Source organism: Siphateles boraxobius, unplaced genomic scaffold (genome assembly GCF_051911475.1).
Source record: "Siphateles boraxobius isolate OS27281-9 unplaced genomic scaffold, OSU_SipBor_1 8, whole genome shotgun sequence".
NCBI lineage: Eukaryota > Metazoa > Chordata > Actinopteri > Cypriniformes > Leuciscidae > Siphateles > Siphateles boraxobius.
The window spans coordinates 26,813,185-26,837,099 of record NW_027509208.1 but is presented as its reverse complement, the minus strand read 5'-3'; the positions used below and the strand labels follow the sequence as shown (position 1 = coordinate 26,837,099).

The following is a 23,915-nucleotide window of genomic DNA, read 5'->3' as shown; positions in this document are numbered from 1 at the left end:
GAGTGGCAGCCGGTGTAATCTTTAATAAATCATTTTGCTTCAGTAAATGGAAGAGAATGATGCTGGTGTAGCGGTAGATGCAGAATCAGTTTGTGACGCAGCAAATCTGTCTGTGCTCGGTAGGGAAAGATTCCTTGACCTACTTTCTTTAACTGCTCATTACATGACTATTTCAAGCTAAATGTAGTTCCGAGTAGCAAATATCATTGTTAAGTTACTTGTGTATTGATTTGTGTATCTTTGTTTGTATTTCGATTAAATCGTGGGAGAGTGACAATATAATATTAATTATTTCCGAAGTTCACGGGTGATTAAGCGGATCATTAAAATAACGTATTTAAACGGATTCTATATACAGTACATATATTGTATTTTTAATTGTTCAAGTTAATGTTCTGAATTGTGTATGTTGCATACTGTACTCTAGTATATTAAGCTTGTTAATAATATCATTTCAGATATTCAAACTCAGTGATGACAACAGATGTTTAAATAAGATTTATTTTGCAATTCATTTACATATTTGTATTTTTGTTTCCGTTAAAAGTTTTCAACTTTGTTCTGTCTGGCTATTGTGAACTTTTATCATAATTGATGCAATAAAATGAAGAGTGGAATCCAGTTAAATGCCTCCATTGATGGTGTGTCCCTTCCTTTCCAGTTGGGAAATAGTGTATGCAAAAAATAATCTGGACCGTGAAAAACCGGGAAACCAGTAGGAACTGGAAACCTGTGAGACTCAAAGAGACAAGTTTCTAAGATAAAAGGGACATCATTTGAAGCATTCCCAACAGTGACAGAAGTCAAAATGGCCAAGCAGGCGATCAGGAAGTCAGTCGAGCAACTGAAAGCAGAGAGGACAGTGGAGAAAAGAGCCTTCACATAATGAAAGAAATTAAATGAAAGATGACATATAGGATCTTCAGAAGAGGATCTCACAAAGCAAGCAGAGAAAGTCATATGACGATCTTGAAGCAGGCATCGTTGCAGGATTAGAGGTGGAGCTGGAAGTCAGCTGTGTTAACAAAACAGCAAAGAGCAGACCTTGAAAAATTGCGAGCGAGTGGGAGTTAAAGGTCTTCTTCAAGAGACTCTCTGGGCCAAGTATGGTGATATTGAACTGTTCACAGCACTGCATGTTGCCGAAACTGTAAGTGAATGTGTCGTAGCAGTAGTTCCAGATGGCAATCACAAAGCATAGGAATTCGAAATTTACCAAAGACTGCAAAAGACCTGTACAGCCGGTGGCAGAGATGCATCCCACCAGGTGATCAAAATAACTTCTGCGTTACCAGATTAGTTTCGAGAAAAGCTGAATTCATTCGGGCGAGACGAGAGGAGGCAGAGAGAACAACACCTCCGCCAATGATCTCCAACTACCCCGTGGCAACAATTAAGTTAAAGCCCACATCCCTTCCAAAGTTCACTGGTAATAAATGTGACTTTCACAGGAGGAAGAGAGACTGGGAAGCACTTTAGAAGCAGGGTGAACCTACCAGTTCCAAGGAGGTAAAAAAGATTCAAGTGCTAGACAGTCTGGATAAAAGGATTGTATGAAATCTCAAATGTGACAGCTACTGCAATTGAAATATTAGAGGACTTGCAAAAAAAAAAAACCTGCTATCAGAAATCACCAGCCATGGAAAATAGTTGAATTAATTCAAGTAGTAGAAAAGGCCCTTGGAGATTTTAGTGACTGAGTGAGTGATACTGGCACTATTAAAAATCCACTAGTGATGAAGTCAATTGAAGGAAAACTTCCTGAATCTTTCAAGAAAGAATGGCTTGTCCACATCTCGAGCACAACGAACTATTAAGGGATGAGGAACCAAACAGAAAGGAGTTAAGAACCGAGCCAAGATGGGCAAGAACAAAGTCTACAAAATCGAGCAACGACCAATCAGGGTGTGTAGTCTGTAGTGACGCTAAGCACAAAAGGAAGCTCTACTTCTGCAGACAGTTCCAATCACTAAAGCTAGCAGACTAGAAGGCTGCATTAAGAAAACAGGGAGCTTGTAAAAGGTGCCTAGAAGTCCACGAGGACCATTCATTCTGCAAACCCAGCTATCTATGCAAAAATCAAGACTGAGGAAGAAAGAGTTCTTGAGCATCACTTTTATTTATGCCCAAACGCTGAAAGAAAGGAAAGCAGCACTATGCAGAAAAAGAGCAAACTTTGTCCTTTAAGAGACAAGGGCAGGAAGGGCTACACCAAAAATTAAGAGGACTTTCTCAGTAGACATCCACTAGACTTAACACAGCAATGCCGAAGTGTGTTTTCAAACACTGCAGCAAGAGCGTTCAATGTGACAAATGTAAAAACTCTGTAAAAAAATTTTTTTTTAAAAGTCACATCAGTTGGCTTGCAATGGATTAGAAAGTATCACCGAGATTCACAAAACAGTTCCACCTGAGCGACTGCAAAATTTATTTTCAGACGTTCCTCACATCGAACTTGCACTTGAACTCGACTCGAACTAAAGTGGCCGAACTGCTATAAGCCATTGAGAAGGCCAACTAGCCCCATAAAGGGTCTGAGTGGTTGGAGACCTCATGCTTTGAGACAAACTACTGGAAAAGACAGTTGAAGGAACTCACCCAGAGCTCTTCTCTTCTCTAGAGGTAGCCGTTTCTGCCCACAGATTCAAAACGCACTTTGCAAGGTCGATGAGAATGGCAGCTTTGAAATATGAGGAAGTAACAGAGTACCATCCACCAAACAAGCCATTAGCCAGATTTCATGGATCAAGCACTCCAAACAGCAGCCAAGACTTTCTGGAGTGGCGGAAGTGGGATTACATCTGTGTATGTGAGCCTAAATACGGTGGTTGCCGCTGTGGAAATTGCTTTCCAGGTGGAAAAGCAATTACTCTTGCTGAGGAGAGGGAACTCAAAATAGTAAGACTGGGCCTCACTTACATAACGGAGGACAACCACAGCAAAGATCTGCATTGGCATGCTAAATATCCTTAGTAGGAGGACCCAGCTTCCTTACCAAACAGGAGTGCAGTTGAACTTCCAGCTACATTCTTGAGTATGGAGAAACAGTTTCCAGCTTGCCAAAGAATCTGAGTGGAAGGCTGCCTATAGCATGACATGCTTGAGGGGCTGCAGTAAAGTTATCCAAAAGCACAATCGCTAACTAGAGTGGGCCTGTGTGGTCTTACATCTTATTGCTCCTAACCCTCACTCAGTCACAATGCCAGTGAGACTTGTTTGGAACAGCAGCCAAAGATTCAGGTGTCAGCATAAATAATTTGTTAGTGAATGGCCCAGACTTACTTAATCAGATACATGTTGTCCTGCTGAGATTCAGGAGCGAAGTGTACGCCGCATTAGGAGATATCAAGATGATGTACAATTCTGTCTGGTTTGAAGACCGATAAATGCACAAGCACAGGTTCCTTTGGCGAGACTTTGAAGATGAGGAACAGGGGGAATACACTTTGAGTGAAAAAATTTGAGACAAACCACCAGGCTGCATCACGCAGCTGACAATGCCTGAAACTGGCAATTTGCCATCCTTTGCTGACCTTGAGGGTGCTCTATCAAGACAGCTATGTTGACGACATTCTCACATCCCACAATGACCATCACCAGCTGAAGTCCATTGTGGCAAACCTGGAGTTGATCTTAAAAGCAGGAGGATTTCTTCAAGCCATGAGTCTTCTCAGATCAAAGTGGGAGGGGTGAGTCAGAGAATGAGCCCTTTGGAACTAAAGAAAAGATCAGTATTCTACCAAACCAATGATGATGACAACAAAGCACTTGGCCTAGGCTATGACATGAAAGAAGACAAGCTCCATGTGATGACAATCAATCAATTTCTCAAAGAGAAAGAAGAAATTGAGACTTGGTCAAAATCTTTCGCAAGAGCAAGTCAAGGCTCAAAGACCAAATCCACTGACAAAGAGGGAGTTGAGTCAGGTGTCAGATGTGTATAATCCAGTAGGCCTAGTGACTCCAATCAAACAGAAGGGAACAATTCTAGTCCACGGAGCTTTCCAAGAGGCAAGGGGTGGTTCCAGTCAGTGAAACTTGGATGGTCTTAGATGTCTCAGAGAAGATGTAATCAATCTCTTTGTGGAGTGGTTCCAGCTTAGCCAGATTAAATTCACTAGAACTATTACACTCCCAAATTCCAATGATGAACACTGGGCGATAACCTTTTCAGATGGAAGCGAAAATGCTTATGGTGCGGTAATGTACCTCGGATGGAACTCTGATCAGGGCTCAATAAACAGGCTTGTGGAGTATAAAGCCAAACATTAGAACACAAAGGAGATGCTGTCAAAGCAGAGATGTGCGTAGCAGTGTTTGACTCAAGGCTGCGGAAGTACTTTGAGCAGCAAAGCCAAATTAGAGTTGAGAAGTGGTACCACTTGGTTGATAGCTTTCTCGCTGTATAGCACCAAGTATTGTTTGGATATGGCTATAAGAGATTCTTCGCAAACAGAATTGGAGAATTCCAAGGAATTATGAAGGCGCAAGAATGGTGGTGGATACTGGGCCCAAAAAACATAGCCATTGTGATCACCAGGCAGGCTAATCCACAAGACCTTGATGAAAATTCAGAGTTCCTGATCTTACTAATAGATGAATTGACGATCAAGTCTTCTGGATCTTGCAGCTACCGTTGAGAAAGCAATCAGCAAGCTTCAAAAGAAGGCATTCGCAGCAGTGCTTAAGAGGTCCAAAGCGAAACAGCAGGAACCGACTGAAGAATCAAGGCAAAATGGGGATCTCAACCAAGTTCAAGTAGAAACCAGGAGACCTCCTGCAGGGTCAGCTGTCCAAAACCTGTGACATGGAACGGTTCAGTGATATAACCAGACTAGTTAAGACAGTTAGCATGGTTCTGCAAAGCATTAAAACAAAGTTCCTTGTAGGCAGGAATCGGACCCTAAACAACCCAAAGTAGGAGGCAGTCTCTTCGGCAAGAACCATCAGAAAGAAATTATGACCTGCGAGACATTTTCCTTGCTGTGCAAGAAGGTATGACCTTGCCGAACACCACCAGAGACAGGCTGGTAGTCCATAAGGATCCAGACTCTGGGCTTTTGGTGTGTGGTGGAAAGGTGCAGGTCTCTAAAGAAGATGTCACAGAGAAAGCCATGGAAGATTGGCTGAAACTCTGCTTATGATGAGGAGGAAAGCTTGGGTAATCAGGGGTAGGAGAATAGCTCAAAAGGTTGTTGACCGTTTCATTCAGTGAAGGAAGACCAAAGCAAAGAAATGTCAACAAGTAATGGGTAATTTACCGCCAGAGAGAGATCCCTTTGAGTTTACAACATATCTCTTTGGACCCTACCTTGTGAAAGATGACATTAAGAAAAGAGCATCGATTAAGGTCTGGGGTGATGTCTTTGGCTGCATGTCAAGCAGAGCAATCCACACAGCGCTAACACAGGGCTAACACCCAATCAACCGAAGGTTTGTTGATGGCCTTTCAAAGATTCACTGCAGTTAGCAATCCAAAGAAGATCTAATCATGATCCAGGCAACAAATTTCATCGATGCAAGACCGTGAAAACAGTGTCACGCACTGGGCAATCGCTGCTGCTTCAGGCATTATATGGTAGAAATATCCAAATAAAAATGTGTTTAACAAGCTGACAGAAGTTCATACATTTCTTTGTTGGAAAGTTCAAATGTAACTGAAGGTTTACTGTTATCCTTGTAAATATTCACTTTCACATATGACCACAGAGGAGATTCCGAGAGGGTCACATTCAGCAGACACACTATTTTTTTTCTATTTATTTCAGCAAATGACAACCAAAATCAAATGCATAGAAGCTTGTGAACAGTTTTGAAGTGGCTGCGAGGAAGTTCTGCTAATTCACAAGCTGAGTGAGATTCATTATTGCAAATGTAATGTTAATTATTAAACCAAACACAATACAAAACTTTTAAAAAAACACTCAGAAATGTGATTATTTTATTGAGTGATAGGGCTTAAAGCTGCAGTAGGGAGTTTTGATAAAACGTTGACTTAACCTGAAAGTTTGAATCCCTTGCTCTCTGCTACGCTACAGCCCTCCCTCCACAGCTCCTCCCCCACAGCGGAGCCTGCCGTGAACGCGCAGGCTAGTAAGCCGGGCTACCGATTTTATGGCAAGTTATGGCACATTCACTAATAGGGACGAAACATCAACAATATGCTTTACATTGACTACGGCCTGCCCATATTTTGACTACAAACTTGGTCCTCAAATCATTATGTATTTTGCAATACATGTAACTTTATAACGTTGCACTCTTTCTATAAGTTATTAATAGCTAGTAAGATAACGTAAATATAACGGTAACTAACATTACAGTATGCAAGTAATTATTCTTGCGATATGTAATGCTAGAGAAGTTTTGCTAGTACATTAATTCAACAAAAAAAGAGCGGTGAATTTCTGCAAATGGCAATAGGACCACTGGGAGGAGCCAGAGGAGCTTGATTTTTTCACAGATTATCTGTCTCATATTCTACTGTTAGGACATAATGACAGTTTTAACAAATATGTTAAAAATATTTTTCTACAAAAATGACCTACAGCAGCTTTAATCAGTGAAATTACTAGATTTGATATCCAGCCTCTTTCTGTCACCTCCTCAACCTTCTTCCCTTAGTGTTTTTACACGTAAAGGCGAAAAAGCGCATTAAACTGTCCAGTTTTCTCCCTGAATGATGATGTAATTTTCTATGGCAATTTTTTATTCAGCATGAATGACCTACAATGGCGACATTTTTCAAAATCACGACAGAAAATCAAAATACTGCCCTAAACTCACTAGCAGAAAGGTAGCGTGATATAAAAAAAAACAGACGAACTCAACACGGTGTGATGGGAGATTAAGTAGAGGCTGGGACTAATTTGCATAAAAAGTGTGGTAACGGTGTATCCATAATTATAAGGTATTATTACAAATCTTCAGAAGTTGAGCCTCTAAATTAATCCTGTTTAAAGCATCACTGCTAAAAACATTAAAGCTAAAAAGACAGAAGGAAAAAAAATCAATATAAACTCATTAAATCAAACTCTTCAACTAGTTGACCATCCTGCTGTTTTACATGTTGATCAGATAATCTCTTTCTAAGTGTGGGCAATCAATGTGAATCAGATTTTTGATCATCTAGTCTGGCAAAGCAAGACTTCTTGTGTTGTGTGTATGAATGTCTGTATGCGTTACCTGTTGCACTGCTTTTTCTAAACTTAACAGCAGCGAGACTGATCATGTTCATGCCGTAGAGGTTGTAATCGATAAAGAGCTGCAGCAGGAAGGGAATATGAGCTTCATGGGGCTGAAAACTCTTATTCATTACAGCTCCACCCTGCAGGAGTTCACTCACCCTACAAAGAGAAAACATGCATTCAATCAGTAACACCAAACACATGATGTACCCACCAAACACACACACACACACACACACACACACACACACTCTGGCTTTCCATGTTTTTTGAGGACTTTTCAGAGACAATGATTTTGATACTGTACAAACTGGAAATTCTATCCACAAACCCTAAACCTACCCAGCACAGATTTTTTTTTTCACATTTAAAAAAAACTATGATTTATAAGTTGTTTTCCTTATGGGGACCAAAAAAAATGTCCCCACAAGGACCAGGATTTTGGATCTTGCCATCTTTGTGATGACATTTTGTCCCCATAACATAGGGATTACCAGGCCACACACCCCTAAATTCTAGAACACACCACATCACTAAAGGTTACTTTGGTACCGAATTTTCAGTAGTAGATGCTAATACAAGAACAATTTCATGAATCTCGATATCCATTTCAGTACAGCACAAAAACAGCACAGCAAAACCATTGATATTTCATTTTTAAACGATATTAATTATATGAAAACAATGCCATATATAACAAATCTTTTCTCAATTAAAGGTGCAGTATGTGAGACTGACAGATAGCGGTTGAAATGGGTACTGCAGTCAAAATTCAAAATATTGGAGAGAGTTGTTTTCCCCAGCCCCCTCCTGCTCAGACTTGACACTCACGCTGGTTGCCAGATTGAGGACACGCAACAGGAACAAGCGCAATTGACAATGGAATGCGAGGATATATGCACAATAAGTTAAGGAGTTGATTTATTGATTAATGATGAGTTAATGTGAGTTTTAATATGCTCCCTTTCATTGAGATTTTTAGCAGGGAGCGGAGGCTTTTTAGGTCAGGTAGAATCTGTGATCTCTGACCCAGTTTGTCCACTGTCTTCCATGGCTGCAATATGCTGTGTTTTCCGCCAGCTGGAAACCTGTGGTGGCGAAATACTATTTGGTAAATTGGCAACATGCGATATCGGATTTTTATAACCAACTATTTTTAAACAGACTATCTTTATAATTTCCTATGTCAAGAAAGATTCAAAGTAGAAGTGGTACAGTCAAAATGCTGCATCTGTAACTGCATGAGAGAAAATATGAGTCTGTAAGTTTCCTGCTGACATGTTAGAATACTCTTTTTTTTATGCTTTATTTAACACCACAACCAACATCATAAATGTAACAGCACGAGTCAGATACAGCAGTCATCCGCGAAGGGGATGACTAATAAAAACTAATAAATAAAACAAATACAAAAACAAAAGGATCCGCCAGCAGCCCCTCACGGACGACTGCTGGCCACACAAAACTGAAACAAAAACGATGCGACAGCAGCCATATAGCGCCAGAACGCCCCACCACACACCAGTTTACTGTTGGAGAGGAGTCAGGGCGATGAAGCCAATTAGTGTGTATATATAGATATATATATGATTAGGAGGCCATGATGGACACTGGATGCTGGGGTTACACCCCTACACTTTCGAAAGACATGGGATTTGGGATTTTTTGTGACCACAGAGAGTCAGGACCTCGGTTTAACGTCTCATCTGAAGGACGGTGCTCTTTGACAGTGACAGTGTCCCTATCACTATACTGGGGCATTGGGACCCACACAGACCACAGGGTGAGCCGCCCCTGCTGGCCTCACTAACAACTCTTCCAGCAGCAACCTAGTTTTCCCAGAAGGTCTCCCATCCAGGTACTAACCAGGCTCAACCCTGCTTAGCTTCAGTGGGCAACCAGTCTTGGGCTACAGGGTGACATGGCTGCTGGCTTCATAGGTTAATGTGTCAAATGTGGTAGTCAAAATGTGACTGCGAAACAGACTGTCCATAGTCTTGCGTAGCTAGACCTTCAGACTGCTCACAGCAAGAAATAATAAATCTGGTGCAGTCCATGAGGATGAGATGAAGCTGATGGACCAATTTACCAGGTGGACCGTTAAAGAACGCAATACACAAATCTCCTGGAAGTCCTGTAGAATTCCTGAAGAGTTTCCAATTCTGTGTGCCATAGGCATCAGACATTCAGCCAACACTCCGTGGGCTGAGACTAGACTGTTCTCAACTAAAATGTTGTTTTAGTAGCCTAATATTAATGCTAGAAAGCTTATGCACTTCGCAATTGTGATTTAAAAAAAATAGTCTACTGTATACTATTTCATCATTAAAATCAATTTTCACATTCATTTTAGCAATTAGTCTCTTGAAGCAGGGTCAGACCTGCTGGGGGTTGGGGGAAAATGCCCAAATTAATTTTAACGTGTGTAAAATTAACGTGTCTATATATATATATATATATATATATATATATATATATATATATATATATATATATACACACACATATATATATATATATATATATATATATATATACACACATATATATATATACACAAGCCACAGCAAAAGTTACAAAACAAGACAAGCAAACTGTATAATAAAATAAGATCAAATAAACAAAAATGGCCATAGTTATTTTTATTTTTTTTAAAAATTACAAGCCACAGCAAAAGAGATGCGCGTCTCCAAGGCGAGCAACACACAGTGGTGTTACTAAACGATTCCAGTGTTTTGAACGAAACGGTTCAGTAATTCAGTGTCCCAGTCACTTGTTTTGCTCCACAATGAATCAAACTCAGTAGTTTTAATTTCATAATTAAAAGTATTATGCAGTTGTCCTTAACGGGAAAGTTAATTTCTGTCACTTCCCTGTGGGTAATATTTCATAGAAATTATACTTATAGAAAAATAATTTTGTAAAATCCAAATAAGTTCTAGAGATTTTTATTAAACAAATGTCTTTCATGCATGTTCAATGAACCATAAACAAATATTGCCTATGCACTTGTGGAAAAGTCCTTAAAGGAGTAGTTCATTAGGTGTATCCTAGCTGTACACAACTTTCTTCATTCAGAGGAATATACAATCGGAGTTATATTTAAAGGTGACATATCCTGAAAATCTGACTTTTTCCATTTTTAAGCGCTATTATTGGTCCCTGGTGCACCTACCAACTCAGAAAAGTGAAAAGTGACAACCCAGTAACTTTGTTTGGTAAGCCTTTCTCTGCAAGCATGTCAAAAAATAAGCCGATCAGATTCCGCTCCCCTTCTAAGATCCTTTTCTTATTTAGCACCAAAACTTTGTAGCAATCTTCCTAACATTGTCCGGGAAGCAGACACAGTCTGTCAGTTCAAATCTAGACTAAAAACACATCTATTTGGCTTAGCATACACATAACACATTATAGACTTCTATAATTAAATTTTAGGCTGCATAGTTTTTTTAGACCAGCCGGAACCAGGAACACTTTCCATAAATCCTGATATATTTATAGAAGGATAGTGTCTACGCTAATATTAGTCTCTCTGTTTATCCCGAGGTTTACCGCAGTCCGCTGGATCCAGGCCATATCCAGATCTGATGAAGGACCATCGCATGGACACAACGACAACACATCCCTGAAGTGCCAGGCTCATCAGCCCTGTGAAGGCCTCACGGACACCTCAACAAACTCGTGTCCATACCGCCGTGATGACTCCGATCCCCAACCAGATGGAACTGGATAAATATTGTGAAAGTTCTGATACCATCTGACTTCTGACCTGTAATGCTGCCTGAATCATAATCATACACTGTTCGTTCGTTGCCCAGAGGAGAACTGGCCCCCCAACTGAGCCTGGGTTCTCCCAAGTTTTTTTTTCTCCATTCTGTCACTGATGAGTTTTGGTTCCTTGCCACTGTCGCCTTTGTCGTATTGTAAAAAGTGCTATATAAATAAAGGTGACTTGACTTGACAAAGCATGCAACTGTTCTGTCGTTGGCTGCACAGATGAGCAAATAACACAATTTAGAATACTAACCTCAGAGGAGACAAGAGAGCAGTGGATTTATTTTATGTTCAACGGAAATCCCCCAGAAACAGATGAATCAATGTTACTCCACAACATCTACATAAATTTAACCATTCAGAAATGTCCAGGTGCGTCTAAAAGTTGTAACCTCTTCCTGAGTCTCTCTCTCCGTAAGGCTCCACTCCGCTACTGGTTATTTCTGAGATTTTGGATGAGTGAATTTGGCCTGTTTATTATTGTATCCGAAGCTCGTGTAAAGGATCTGCTTTATGAACGGGGCGGGGAGCAGCTCATTTGCATTTAAAGGGACACACAAAAACGGCATGTTTTTGCTCACACCCAATAATGCTATTACTGCTATATAATGCAAGCTATAATAAATCAATCGGGGGGGGGGGGGGGGGGGGATTTTGAGATGAAATTTCACAGACACAATCTGGAGACACCATAGATTTATATTACTTCTTGTGAAAAGGGGCATAATATGTCACCTGATGAGTTTTATTTTAAACACCCTGAGCTTGATAATGGTAGTGAGTTGCAACCATCAGTTTGAAGCTAAAAAAAAATCCATCCATCATAAACGAAATCCAAACGTCTCTGGTGGGTTAATAAAGGCTTTCTGAAGCAAAATGATGAGTTTGTGTAAGAAAAATATTCATATTAAAAACTTAAAAAAAGTAAAAAGTAAAAAAAACTAGCTTCCAGCCATACAAACATACGGATTCGAAGTGTAAAGCGCAACATGCCATGGTGCTGCTGCAAGGAGGCATGAGGACTGCAGATGTGAAGAGAGCAATAAACAGAAATGTCTGTAATGTAAGATGCCTAAGACAACATTCACTCAAGTGAATTCAAAAGCAAACGCTTGTCAATCAGAATTGAGTAGTACCCGACATTAATGATACAGCTGCACTTCTTTTTCCAACTTGGTACAGTTTTGATATCCTTTTACACACCGACACACATACTAGGACTCACCTTTTGACCATCTGTGGGTTGTATAGGTAAATCTTCATAAAGGTTTTTTCCTTCATATGGTATCCATAGAAAGGCCTGTGGAGAGATAAGACGGTCAGACTCAGATCTTTGTCCAGATGTTTCAATAGGTAAACAACAAATACTCAAGTAAATACAGCCAGATTTGGAATGTAAATAGTTGAGAAAGTAAACGTATGTTGAGTAACAGTATATTGGATCTGTGCATAAGCTCTTAAAGTAACAGCAGCCTGATATACCTGCTGCTGTGTTATGTTCATGTAATAACTTTTGTAACTTTAATTGTAAGCATTAATCTGCATTTAGTTTTACAATGAAGAGTGTTATTTTACATTTAATTATTTATTTTCTGTAAAATGTAATAGTACTGTTAGACTCACCTGAAAAACTTAAACTCATGTTTATTTCATTTGTCTCTTTATTCTATTGTATTTATTCGTGCTATTGTTTGAAATTTGTTTATTTTATCTTATTTTATTAGCCTATTTACCCTGTTTAATCTTTTTTTGTCAATTTCGCTCAAAGTTACAAATAAAGCCCCCCTTTGCTGTGTGTAAGCTATTGCAAAAATTACTCTAATTACCATAAAATTATGAGATAATGAAAAATATGTATGTGGCAGTTTCCCCATGGTATTGAAAATGGTATAGAATATATCTACATTTTTCAAGGTGCCATATCAAAGTTAGACATTTCAATATCGTGACAACACTACTTTCACCTAGTGACTACCTGCACAGACTAGTTTATTATTTCTGGCACCAATCAAAGTTTTTAACTACTCATTGATCATACGACTTCAGGTTGCTCTTGTTCTATAATATTACTGTATGTTCTATGGGGACAGAAGAAGATAAATTCCTGTCCACAAACTGTGCCCCAGTGTTTTTGCATGAGATAGTTTTGTATAGCATAGTACAGTTTCTGTATAATGGCCAAATATTTTTTAATTACACAGAAGTGAAAAATTGAACCCAGAGTGTTTTGGCTTCAAAAAGGACCTATGAGCATGGCTGCATGCAATATCTTATGGTTATTTTTAAAATTAATCGAAAATTAATCATTGTAATTACATTTTTACTAAATCTAACTGCACTAATCCAATTACAGAGCTCCACAATTAATTTCTTCAATTGATAAAATGAGTTGATGTTCCCATTTATGTGTCACAAGCTTAAAAATCGTAATTAATCTTTGACATGCGCACACTGCATGAATATATAGTTTCCTGCTTCTAAGTTATTTGTTTTAAAAAGCATACTTGATATTTATCTATGTAGGTTCCTAATTCGGAGACAACAAGCACATGAAGCTTTGTGCTGTGTTGCTTATTATCAAGACCGTGAATGAGAGTCCAATGCAAAGGACTAGTGGGGCATGGCCAACGTATGCAGCTTTTAACACGATACACTTATTTAAAACTTCTTAAATTATATTAACATCTACTATATAACCTTTATTTCGCTAATAAACATTTAAAGGACTACAGCTTTGAGGAAATTAATTATCTCTAGAGAAGTTCTGTGTAAATGCATCAAAAACGGTTTCTATTTCTAACAAAGTTTGCGTATTCCAGGGAATGCATGTGTAATGTATGCATATTGAAGCGAATATTCCTGCGTTTTCCATTATCTTCACTCTTTAGCCCATCAAACAACACAAAATTTTCAAAACTGTCGGTTTAAACGAATACTTAAAATGATAGGGGAGTCTATCAACTCCCCATAAATGTATGTTCTCCATTTGAAAACAGACTTTGTACATTTATTTTGCCTGTTGTTAATGTTATGCTGTTGTTATAAATAAAAAAAGACTCAACTGGGATTATCAAACTGCACTACAGTTGTCACGGTTTCTATTCAGGCGGTTTAGAATCTTTTATGCCTTATTTGTTACAATTATTTTTACATGCTATATTCGTTGCCTGTTTGTGTACCTGATCATAGATTTTATTTTTAATTTTTTTAAATAATAAAAATAAATAAATAAATCTTTAGTGACAGAGCACTATATATATATATATATATATATATATATATATATATATATACACACACACACACACACTCACCTAAAGGATTATTAGGAACACCATACTAATACTGTGTTTGGCCCCCTTTCGCCTTCAGAACTGCCTTAATTCTACGTGGCATTGATTCAACAAGAAGCTGAAAGCATTCTTTAGATATGTTGGCCCATATTGATAGGATAGCATCTTGCAGTTGATGGAGATTTGTGGGATGCACATCCAGGGCACGAAACTCCCGTTCCACCACATCCCAAAGATACTCTATTGGGTTGAGATCTGGTGACTGTGGGGGCCATTTTAGTACAGTGACCTCATTGTCATGTTCAAGAAACAAATTTGAAATGATTCGAGCTTTGTGACATGGTGCATTATCCTGCTGGAAGAAGCCATCAGAGGATGGGTACATGGTGGCCATAAAGGGATGGACATGGTCAGAAACAATGCTCAGGTAGGCCGTGGCACTTAAACGATGCCTAATTGGCACTAAGGGGCCTAAAGTGTGCCAAGAAAACATCCCCCACACCATTACACCACCACCACCCTGCACAGTGGTAACAAGGCATGATGGATCCATGTTCTCGTTCTGTTTACGCCAAATTCTGACTCTACCATCTGAATGTCTCAACAGAAATTAAGACTCATCAGACCAGGCAACATTTTTCCAGTCTTCAACTGTCCAATTTTGGTGAGCTCTTGCAAATTGTAGCCTCTTTTTCCTATTTGTAGTGAAAATGAGTGGTACCCGGTGGGGTCTTCTGCTGTTGTAGCCCATCCGCTTCAAGGTTGTGCGTGTTGTGGCTTCACAAATGCTGTGCTGTATACCTCGGTTGTAACGAGTGGTTATTTCAGTCAAAGTTGCTCTTCTATCAGCTTGAATCAGTCGGCCCATTCTCCTCTGACCTCTGGCATCAACAAGGCATTTTCGCCCACAGGACTGCCGCATACTGGATGTTTTTCACTTTTTCACACCATTCTTTGTAAACCCTAGAAATGGTTGTGCGTGAAAATCCCAGTAACTGAGCAGATTGTGAAATACTCAGACCGGCCCGTCTAGCACCAACAATCATACCACACTCAAAATTGCTTAAATCACCTTTCTTTCCCATTCTGACATTCAGTTTGGAGTTCAGGAGATTGTCTTGACCAGGACCACACCCCTAAATGCATTGAAGCAACTGCCATGTGATTGGTTGATTAGATAATTCCATTAATGAGAATTTGAACAGGTGTTCCTAATAAACCTTTAGGTGAGTGCATATATATATATATATAAATATATGTATAAAATATTTATTTTGCACTCTTTCAGACTATTTATTGATTGTAGAAGTGTTTTGTTTTGTATGTAAGGAGGGAGTGAAATTGCAGAAATTACAGAATTTAGTTAAATTACAGTAGGAAATACCAGTGACGTAGTTGTTCAACGGTGGTTGGTCGAATGCATCCACTATTTTTAAAAAGTAATGTAAACACGTTTATAGCCTATACATTTACTTCATTAACTAAATTCACGAACATGGAAAACAGCGATCAATGGACCGATGCCAAAGTCCACACACATCTCAAACTTTATGCTAAGGAGGAAATCCAATGCGACTTTGAAAAGACCAAGCGAAACATGTTTATGCTTTTCTGCTCATCAAGCGACATCGGGCATCAACCACACGGCAAACGCTATAATACTTTTTCGTATACAGTTTTTTTCTTTAACATTTCTAATAACATATTAGACAGGACTGTTTAATGGATCGTAAACTAATGAAGACTAAAACGGGAGCGCTGTGTGCTCAGGCTCTGGTGTTCTCAGTGCCGTCAAAATAAAAGTCTGCCGAGCTGTCAAAATAAAAGACCCACACAACATTAATACTATCAGTTAAACGGTTTAAAACGGGTTTTTTTAAGCTTCTTTTTTTTTTAGTTTGCTGCATGGTTAAAAAAATTAAATACTATAGGCTATAGCCTATATTTATTAACTCAAGGGGCGCGTCAACACGCGCAACCACACACGTGCCAGCAGACATTTTTTTCCGAGCAAGCAAAATGAAGCGAGCGAAAAGAAGTACTGTGTGGGACCATTTTAACAGAAAGGGCGACGAAGTTACCTAAAATATGCTGCGCGGTATTAAAATACAGCAGTAGTACAAGTACGATCGATGCAGTATCATTTGCGAAGCAAACATCCACAAGCATCGAGTGATGAAGGGCAACAAACTTTGCCCTCCATGAAAGCAAATGAAAGGCGCTTCCCGAAGCTGGCCACTCTAGCGAGACGTTATCTGTGTATTCCCGGGACATCTGTCGCATCGTAGAGGGGTTTTTTTTTGCCGCCGGTCTAACTGTCAACAGGCTGTGCTCCAGACTAACCCCAAATCACGTTGACGTTGCTTTTTTTAAATAAAAATTAGACAAGGTGTAAATTGAGGTAGGCCTGCTATTTTTATTTAACAAAATATCTTAGTCTAACGGAAAAAAATTGCCGGTTTTTGAAAGCTTCATTCAAACGGATTTCAGTGTTTTCTTTTTGTCATCTTAATTTGTTAATTATTGAAGTTAAAAATATATATTTAGTGTAGGCTAGCTATTTAATGTTTTTTATTTGTATTATTTTATTAAGTTTTTTCTCTGTTGTCACTGTCAGAAATGCTGCAGGTACGTGAAAATTTGATCTGAATCCAGGTTCTGTTGTTGATCTGTTCTGTATGCTGCTGTTTGCACTTTGCACGTTAAAATAAACCCTTTGATAAACAACAAAAATTTGTATTTTTTAACGGGTCACAGATACGAGTCAATTTTATTTCTATTTAATGCCAATTCAATATTATAATCTTATCAGTTAACGGTTAATAATCGATTAACGAGCGGCGGTTGTCAGTCTGGAAAATTAACTGAAATGAGCATCCCTAGGTCCAACACACACAAACGTGTGTCAAAATGTCTGTCGTGGCAAGTATTTATGTAAACCGAATCGGTTTTGTTTTTAGTGAATGTAAAGAGTTAAAATCGGATTCCGAAGCGTGTCAGTACTGGATCCGTACATTAGATCCTAATACCTGCTGCTGTCTGTGTCCTTAATGTTAATCAAATAACAAAAGCAAAACTTGCACACAAAAAACCAACATGAAAAAGAATCATGATCATGGTCTGTTACACTGCATGAAAAAAATTGTGATATGATAATTTTGCCATATCACCAACTCTTAGTAGCCATCCAAGCAAACCCTAGTGTGCACTTGGTGCCTTTTACACGTACATGCCAGACACTAGAACCACTTTAAAGATGTGCTGCACATTAGACGAGGGGTTTCCCATGCTGACATTCAGGGCTCTGTCAATACTGTAGGCCACCTGTCGAAGGTAACGATCTGCTTCCTGTCCAAATCCGTCATACGGCACGTAGATGTATGGGAACACGCCATGCAGATGAAGACATGTCTTCTGGCCTAGAAACAAAAGAGAAAAAGAAAAATATTGGATATGCAATGTGCGATAATGATAAAAAATTATATCTCGATATTTTGTCGATAATGATGATTAGATGATATTTTGCTGAGTGTGTTATTGTGCTGGGAAGATGGTTCCTAAAGTTTTTTTTATTTTTCATAGGTGCGGTGGTTACATCGCAGCAGTGAATTTTTTTTTTATTTCAAATAAGTTTAAATACATTTTTACCTTTTATATGCATTCTTACCTTCATAAGGAAATTTTTTCTTGCCTAATTAAATGTAGCCTACGCATAATTTATTGTCAAATTATTACATTTAATGAAATTAAATTACAACCCCAAAAAAGTTGGGACATTTTGTAAAATGCAATAAAATCAAGAATCTGTGATTTGTTAATTCTATTTTAACTTTTTTTAACTGACAAAAGTACAAAGAAAAGTTTTCCAATGTTTTCACTGACCAACATAATTTTATTTTGTAAATATGAACATATTTTGATGGCTGCAACACAACCCAAAAAAATTGGGACAGAGGCATGTTTACCACTGTGTCACTTCACATTTCCTTTTAATTACACTTTTTAATCATTTGGGAGTTGAGGATACTAATTGTTGGAGTTTTGCTAGTGGAATATTTGCCCAATCTTGTCTGATACAAGACAGCCGCTCAACAGTCTGTGGTCATCGTTGCCTGATTCTCCTTTTCATGATGAGTCATACATTTTCCATAAGAGACATATCTGAACTGCAGTAAGGCAGGCACATCCCTTCTATGGTGCAGAATGTCTAGAAACCACTCAGTTTTAGCATGTGCAGAATGAGGCCTGGCATTGTCTTGGTTCCCAGGAAAGATGTCATCTTGATGGCAGTTTATGTCTCTGTACAATCCAAATACATGCATTATTGTAAAGGTACCATTGACATGGAGGCAAGTTACCCATACCGTTTGCAATGATCCACCTCAATACCAGCACAGATGTTTGCTTTTGCACCTGTCGCTGGTGAAAGTCTAGTTGGTCCCTTTCGTGTTTGGGACTGAGAACTCGGTGTCCATTTTTTTCCAAAAACAGGCTGAAACATGGACTCATCTGACCACAGCACTGTCTTCTGTTTTTTCCATTTCCACTGTCTTCTAGACCATCTGAGATGACCTCAGGGTTAGGGCTGCAGCTATCGATTCTTCTTGTAATCGATTAATCTAGCACTTAATCGATCGATTAATCGAGTAATCAGATAATTTTGTGTGTGTTTTTAAACAACTAAAACAAATAATGCATAACGAAAATGATGTGGCTGTAAAATGGTCAAGCATTTGGCTTTTATTTCTCAAAAAACAAACAAAAAAAACTTATTCCAACTCCAACATTTGGCTCCAAAACTAGGCCTATTTATTGCAATTTTTACCCATTTAGTATAAGTGCCAACAATGTTCTATGCTCAATTACTTTGGTAGCCAATTTAAAATGTCTTCCCCAAAAGTACGATTGGATTTGGAGAAGCAGGCTGGGGAATATCATTTTTTGTTGTTGTCTGTAACTATTTGGAAGACGTGACATACAAACAGGGTCTCGCAAAGACTGCAATACAATATGTGTTCCTCCATCACGTCGCGCTGTATACAGTGAATGCATGCTGAAATTATTGTTGCGTGGCTACATGAAAGTTTAAGCATATGTGATGCATTGCCGCATGTGTGTGTGTGTAGCTATGCGTGTGTGTGTGTGTGTGTGTGTAAGTGAAGGGGTTCACACACCGAACGCAACTTAAATTATTTGCGCGAGTAGATTACATACAAAGTCAGTGCAAAGACGCGAATAGACGCATCATTCGCGCCGGGCATCGCGAATGACGCGAACGTCTTCCGCGCACGTTGAAAATTTTTAACTCGAGCGAATGTTTAAGCGTCTAACTAGACGCGATAGACGCGTATTTGACGCTCTATTCGCGTTCGGTGTGAACAGACCATTAGGTTATGTTTCAGTGACGCTTGGTGAGAGCATGGAGTGGATGTTTTCGGTTCAGATTCTGAATCATTGAAGTCGTACTGTTGTGGTATGCCAGGTCTACTTCGCAGTAGACTCATTGCACCTTGTTCTCTTCCTTTTTAAGTATGTAAGGATCCCAAACTTTAGACATTCTCTGCCGTTTATGGACATCTTTACTCTCCGCCATCGTGCCAAATAAATTCAAAATGTATCACGCGCTATAGATCCGCGTATAGTGAATTACATTTTACATAGTAATTTAACGAGGCTTCGAGGCAGAGTTTTTGCCTCGAGGAATTTTTGTAATTGAGTAACTCGAGTAACTCGAGGAATCGTTTCAGCCCTACTCAGGGTGTACTCACACTAGCCAGTTTGAACCGTGCCCGAGTGCGTTTGACCACCAAAGCGCGGTTCGTTTGACTAGTGTGAGTGCTCCGAACCTTGCCCGGGCGCGGCTCGATTAGCCGGCCCTGGCCCGCTTGGAAGAGGTGGGCCAGAGCACGGTTCAGTTGGACTCGGGCGCGGTTCGCATGCAGTGTGAGCGCTAACCGTGCTGGAGCACGGAACAGGACGCGTGATGTACGGGAACTGTAGTCCGTAATCAAAGCTGCAAAGTCCTTGCTGCACTTCAGCTGGTACCTTGCAAACGTCCTCATACGAGCAGCACGATTACGTGAAAATTTTCACGCCACTAAGGCGACACATCTGTTTAACAACAGGCTGTGAGAGGGCAGTGGACCACCGTGGACCAAACGACACAAAATTATCCACAAAGAAAACAGAGCGATGGACTCGATTGTGTTCAGAGAGCGCCGCTCTTCTTGTTTATCCCGAAACCGTCGCACCATAATGACGTAAGCGTGCTCCGGCACGAATGCTGAAACCCTATGTGAATGCAAGCCAGAGGGGGAGTGGGGGACAATCGTACTCGGGCCCGGTTCATGGCAACCGAGCCTAGTGTGAGTACACCCTTAGGCCCAGAGAACTCGCCGGCATCTCCACATAAAACTGATGTAAAGCCCTTCCTTGCGTAACAGAGATTAAAGTGGCATTTCTTAATGCAGAGTCAGACTGTGTTCAGTGAAAACAGTATTCCAAATTACTCCTGAGCACATGTGGCTGTATTTAACAGATTAGCATGATGGTATCTTGTGCAATGCCACCTGAGGGCTCAAAGGTCACGCACATTCAACAAAGTCTACTGCCTTGCTCTACACAGACTCTCTGAGATTCCCTCTGGATTTCTCTGGATTCCCTGAATCTTGTGACAATATTATGTATGGAAGTAGGGATGGCCCGATACCATTTTTTTCAAACCGATACAAGTACGAGTATTTACATTTGTGTATTTACATTGAGTACCGATACCGATATTTCTACCGCAAAAGTAACTATAGGCTCCCAGAAAAGACAGAAGACTATTTTAGAACACAGGTTAGAAGACTGTTTTTATTTTCTTCTCTGCTTGTTTTAACAAGTCTAAAAATAAATAATAATGAGTAAAATAATAAATGAATTACACAAACCACTGTTAATTTAACATAAAAGCAAGCAGTTACTGGGTGCATGGTCTGACATGACTGAATGCGCGCAAAGTGCTCTCCCTTAATAGACAAGTCATCCTCATTTATATAGCGCTTTTATCAAATGTTGATTGTTTCAAAGCAGCTTTACAGGGATAACCAATCTCTGTTACCTTAAATTATATGTTTTAGTTTTATAGTGGTTCTTGAAAAATGTTTTTTCCAGCTAAAGTTAGTTTTGATTGATTCACTTCCGTCTAAATTATAGTTTGTTATTAAATTAGGGGCCGCTAAGACGACACCGTTCTCTCTAAACAGACTTTAAACGCGAACCTGTGATAGATGCTGATGGCGTTCACATGCGCATTAAGAATTGATTCTATAGTTATGTGCGTTTAAATATATGTGCGCAGGTTTGTAATTCCTTACAAACCATGCCTAAACAAGGTACGCGAACCAAAAAAATCCACAACACTTTATCTGTGTAAAGTGGTATAGGGATCCTCCATAGGGAGAGGCTAGTTGGTACTTCAGCACTGCATTGCCATCGGGTCCAGGCGAAAGTCCTTCATCAGATCTGGAAACGGCCTGGATCCGGCAGGCTGCGGGAAAACCTCGTGATAAACAAAGACACTAAAATTAGCGTAGATGCCATTCTTCTTATGATGTAACGAGTACATCAGGATTTAAGGGAAGTGTTCGCAGTTCCGGCTGACCTAATCTAAGCAGCCTAATATTGAATTATAGAAGTCTATAGAGTGTTATGTGAATGCTAGGTCAAAGAGATGTGTTTTTAGTCTAGCTTTGAACTGACAGACTGTGTCTGCTTCCCGGACAATGTTAGGAAGATTGTTCCAAAGTTTTGGTGCTAAATAGGAAAAGGATCTACCGCCAGCAGTCGATTTAGATATTCTAGGTATTATTAACTGGCCAGAACTTTGAGATCGCAATAGACGTGAAGGACTATAATGTGTTAAGAGCTCGCTCAAGTACTGGGGAGCTAAACCATTTAGTGCTTTGTAAGTAATCAGAAATATTTTAAAATGTATACAATGTTTAATAGGGAGCCAATGCAGTGTTGACAGAACCGGGCTAATATGGTCATAATTCCTGGTTCTGGTAAGAACTCTAGAGGCTGCGTTTTGAACTAGCTGTAGTTTGTTTATTAAGCGTGCAGGGCAACCACCCAGTAGAGCATTACAATAATCTAGCCTTGATGTCATGAACGCATGAACTAGTTGTTCCGCATTTGTCAATGAGAGCATATGACATAATTTAGATCTATTTTTAAGATGGAAAAATGCGGTTTTACAGACACTAGACGTGACTTTCAAATGAAAGATTGGTATCAAAGAGCACACCTAGGTTCCTAACTGACGACGAAGACTTAACAGAGCAGCCATCAAGTGTTAAACAGTATTCTAGTTTATTACGTGTGGAAGTTTTTTGTCCAATAATTAGAATCTCTGTTTTTTCAGAATTTAGTAGTAGGAAATTACTAGTCATCCAATTTTTTATATCAACTATGCATTCCGATAATTTGGAGAATTGGTGAATTGGTGAGTTTCGTTAGGTTTGGAAGAAATATAGAGCTGAGTATCATCAGCATAACAGTGAAAGCTAATTCCATGTTTCCTAATGATATCTCCGAAAGGTAGCATGTACAGAGTGAAAAGCAGCAGTCCGAGAACTGAGCCTTGTGGTACGCCATACTGAACTTGTGATCGATAAGACATCTCTTCATTTACTGCTACAAACTGATAGCGGTCAGATAAATATGATTTAAACCATGCTAATGCAATTCCACTAATGCCAACATAGTTTTTTAGTCTATTTAAGAGAATGTTGTGGTCAATGGTGTCAAATGCAGCACTAAGATCAAGTAACACTAATAGAGATACAACCAAGATCGGATGATAAGAGCAAATCATTTGTGATTCTAATTAGAGCTGTCTCAGTGCTATGGTGCGGTCTAAATCCTGACTGGAAATCCTCGCAGATATCATTTCCTTCAAGAAAGGAACACAGTTGTGAGGATACTGCTTTTTCTAATATCTTTGATAGAAAAGGTAGATTCGAGATCGGCCTGTAATTGACTAATTCTGTAGGATCGAGTTGCGTTTTTTTAACAAGTGGTTTAATCATAGCCAGCTTAAAGGTTTTTGGTACGTATCCTAGAGACAAAGACGAATTAATGATGTTAAGAAGAGGATCTATGACTTCTGGAAGCATCTCTTTCAATAGTTTAGTCGGTATAGGGTCTAACATGCATGTTGTCGATTTAGATGAATTAACGGGTTTGCAAAATTCTTCCTCTCCTATGGCAATGAATGAATCAAATTTTACCTCAGGGGGACTATAATGCACTCCCTGCTGCGATGCTGTAATAGACGGTTGCATAGTTATAATTTTGTCACTAATATTATCAATCTTATAAGTGAAGAAGTTCATAAAGTAATTTATGTCATTTATACCAGTAATAGCCTAATTCCTAAAAAGCTGACAGTTCATCACGATCTCACACATCTGTTATTATCAATGAAGCTGACTACACAATGAATCTTTCATAATATCCACACTTTGTTTGTTATAATTAGAGGATTTGCCAGCATACAGAATTCAGCACTGAACAAAAAAGTTGAGCGGTGAGGGGAGTCTATCTTAAATGCTTCTGATTTGCCATTGCGTTCAAGAAATCAACACACATGTCTATGATTGGCTACATCGCTCAA

General features: G+C 39.2%; 1 protein-coding gene across 1 annotated transcript in view; it reads right to left on the bottom strand.

Moving 5' to 3' along the window:
* The window catches only part of rev3l (REV3 like, DNA directed polymerase zeta catalytic subunit), a 197,805-nt gene that overhangs the window by 153,610 nt on the left and 20,280 nt on the right, over positions 1 to 23,915 (bottom strand). Inside the window, exons 2-4 of the mRNA XM_077219798.1 lie at positions 17,484 to 17,673; positions 12,187 to 12,261; positions 7,186 to 7,346 (exon numbers count right to left, since the gene is read on the bottom strand). Coding sequence (XP_077075913.1) covers positions 7,186 to 7,346; positions 12,187 to 12,261; positions 17,484 to 17,673 — 426 coding nt within the window. The remainder of the gene's footprint in view (positions 1 to 7,185; positions 7,347 to 12,186; positions 12,262 to 17,483; positions 17,674 to 23,915) is intronic.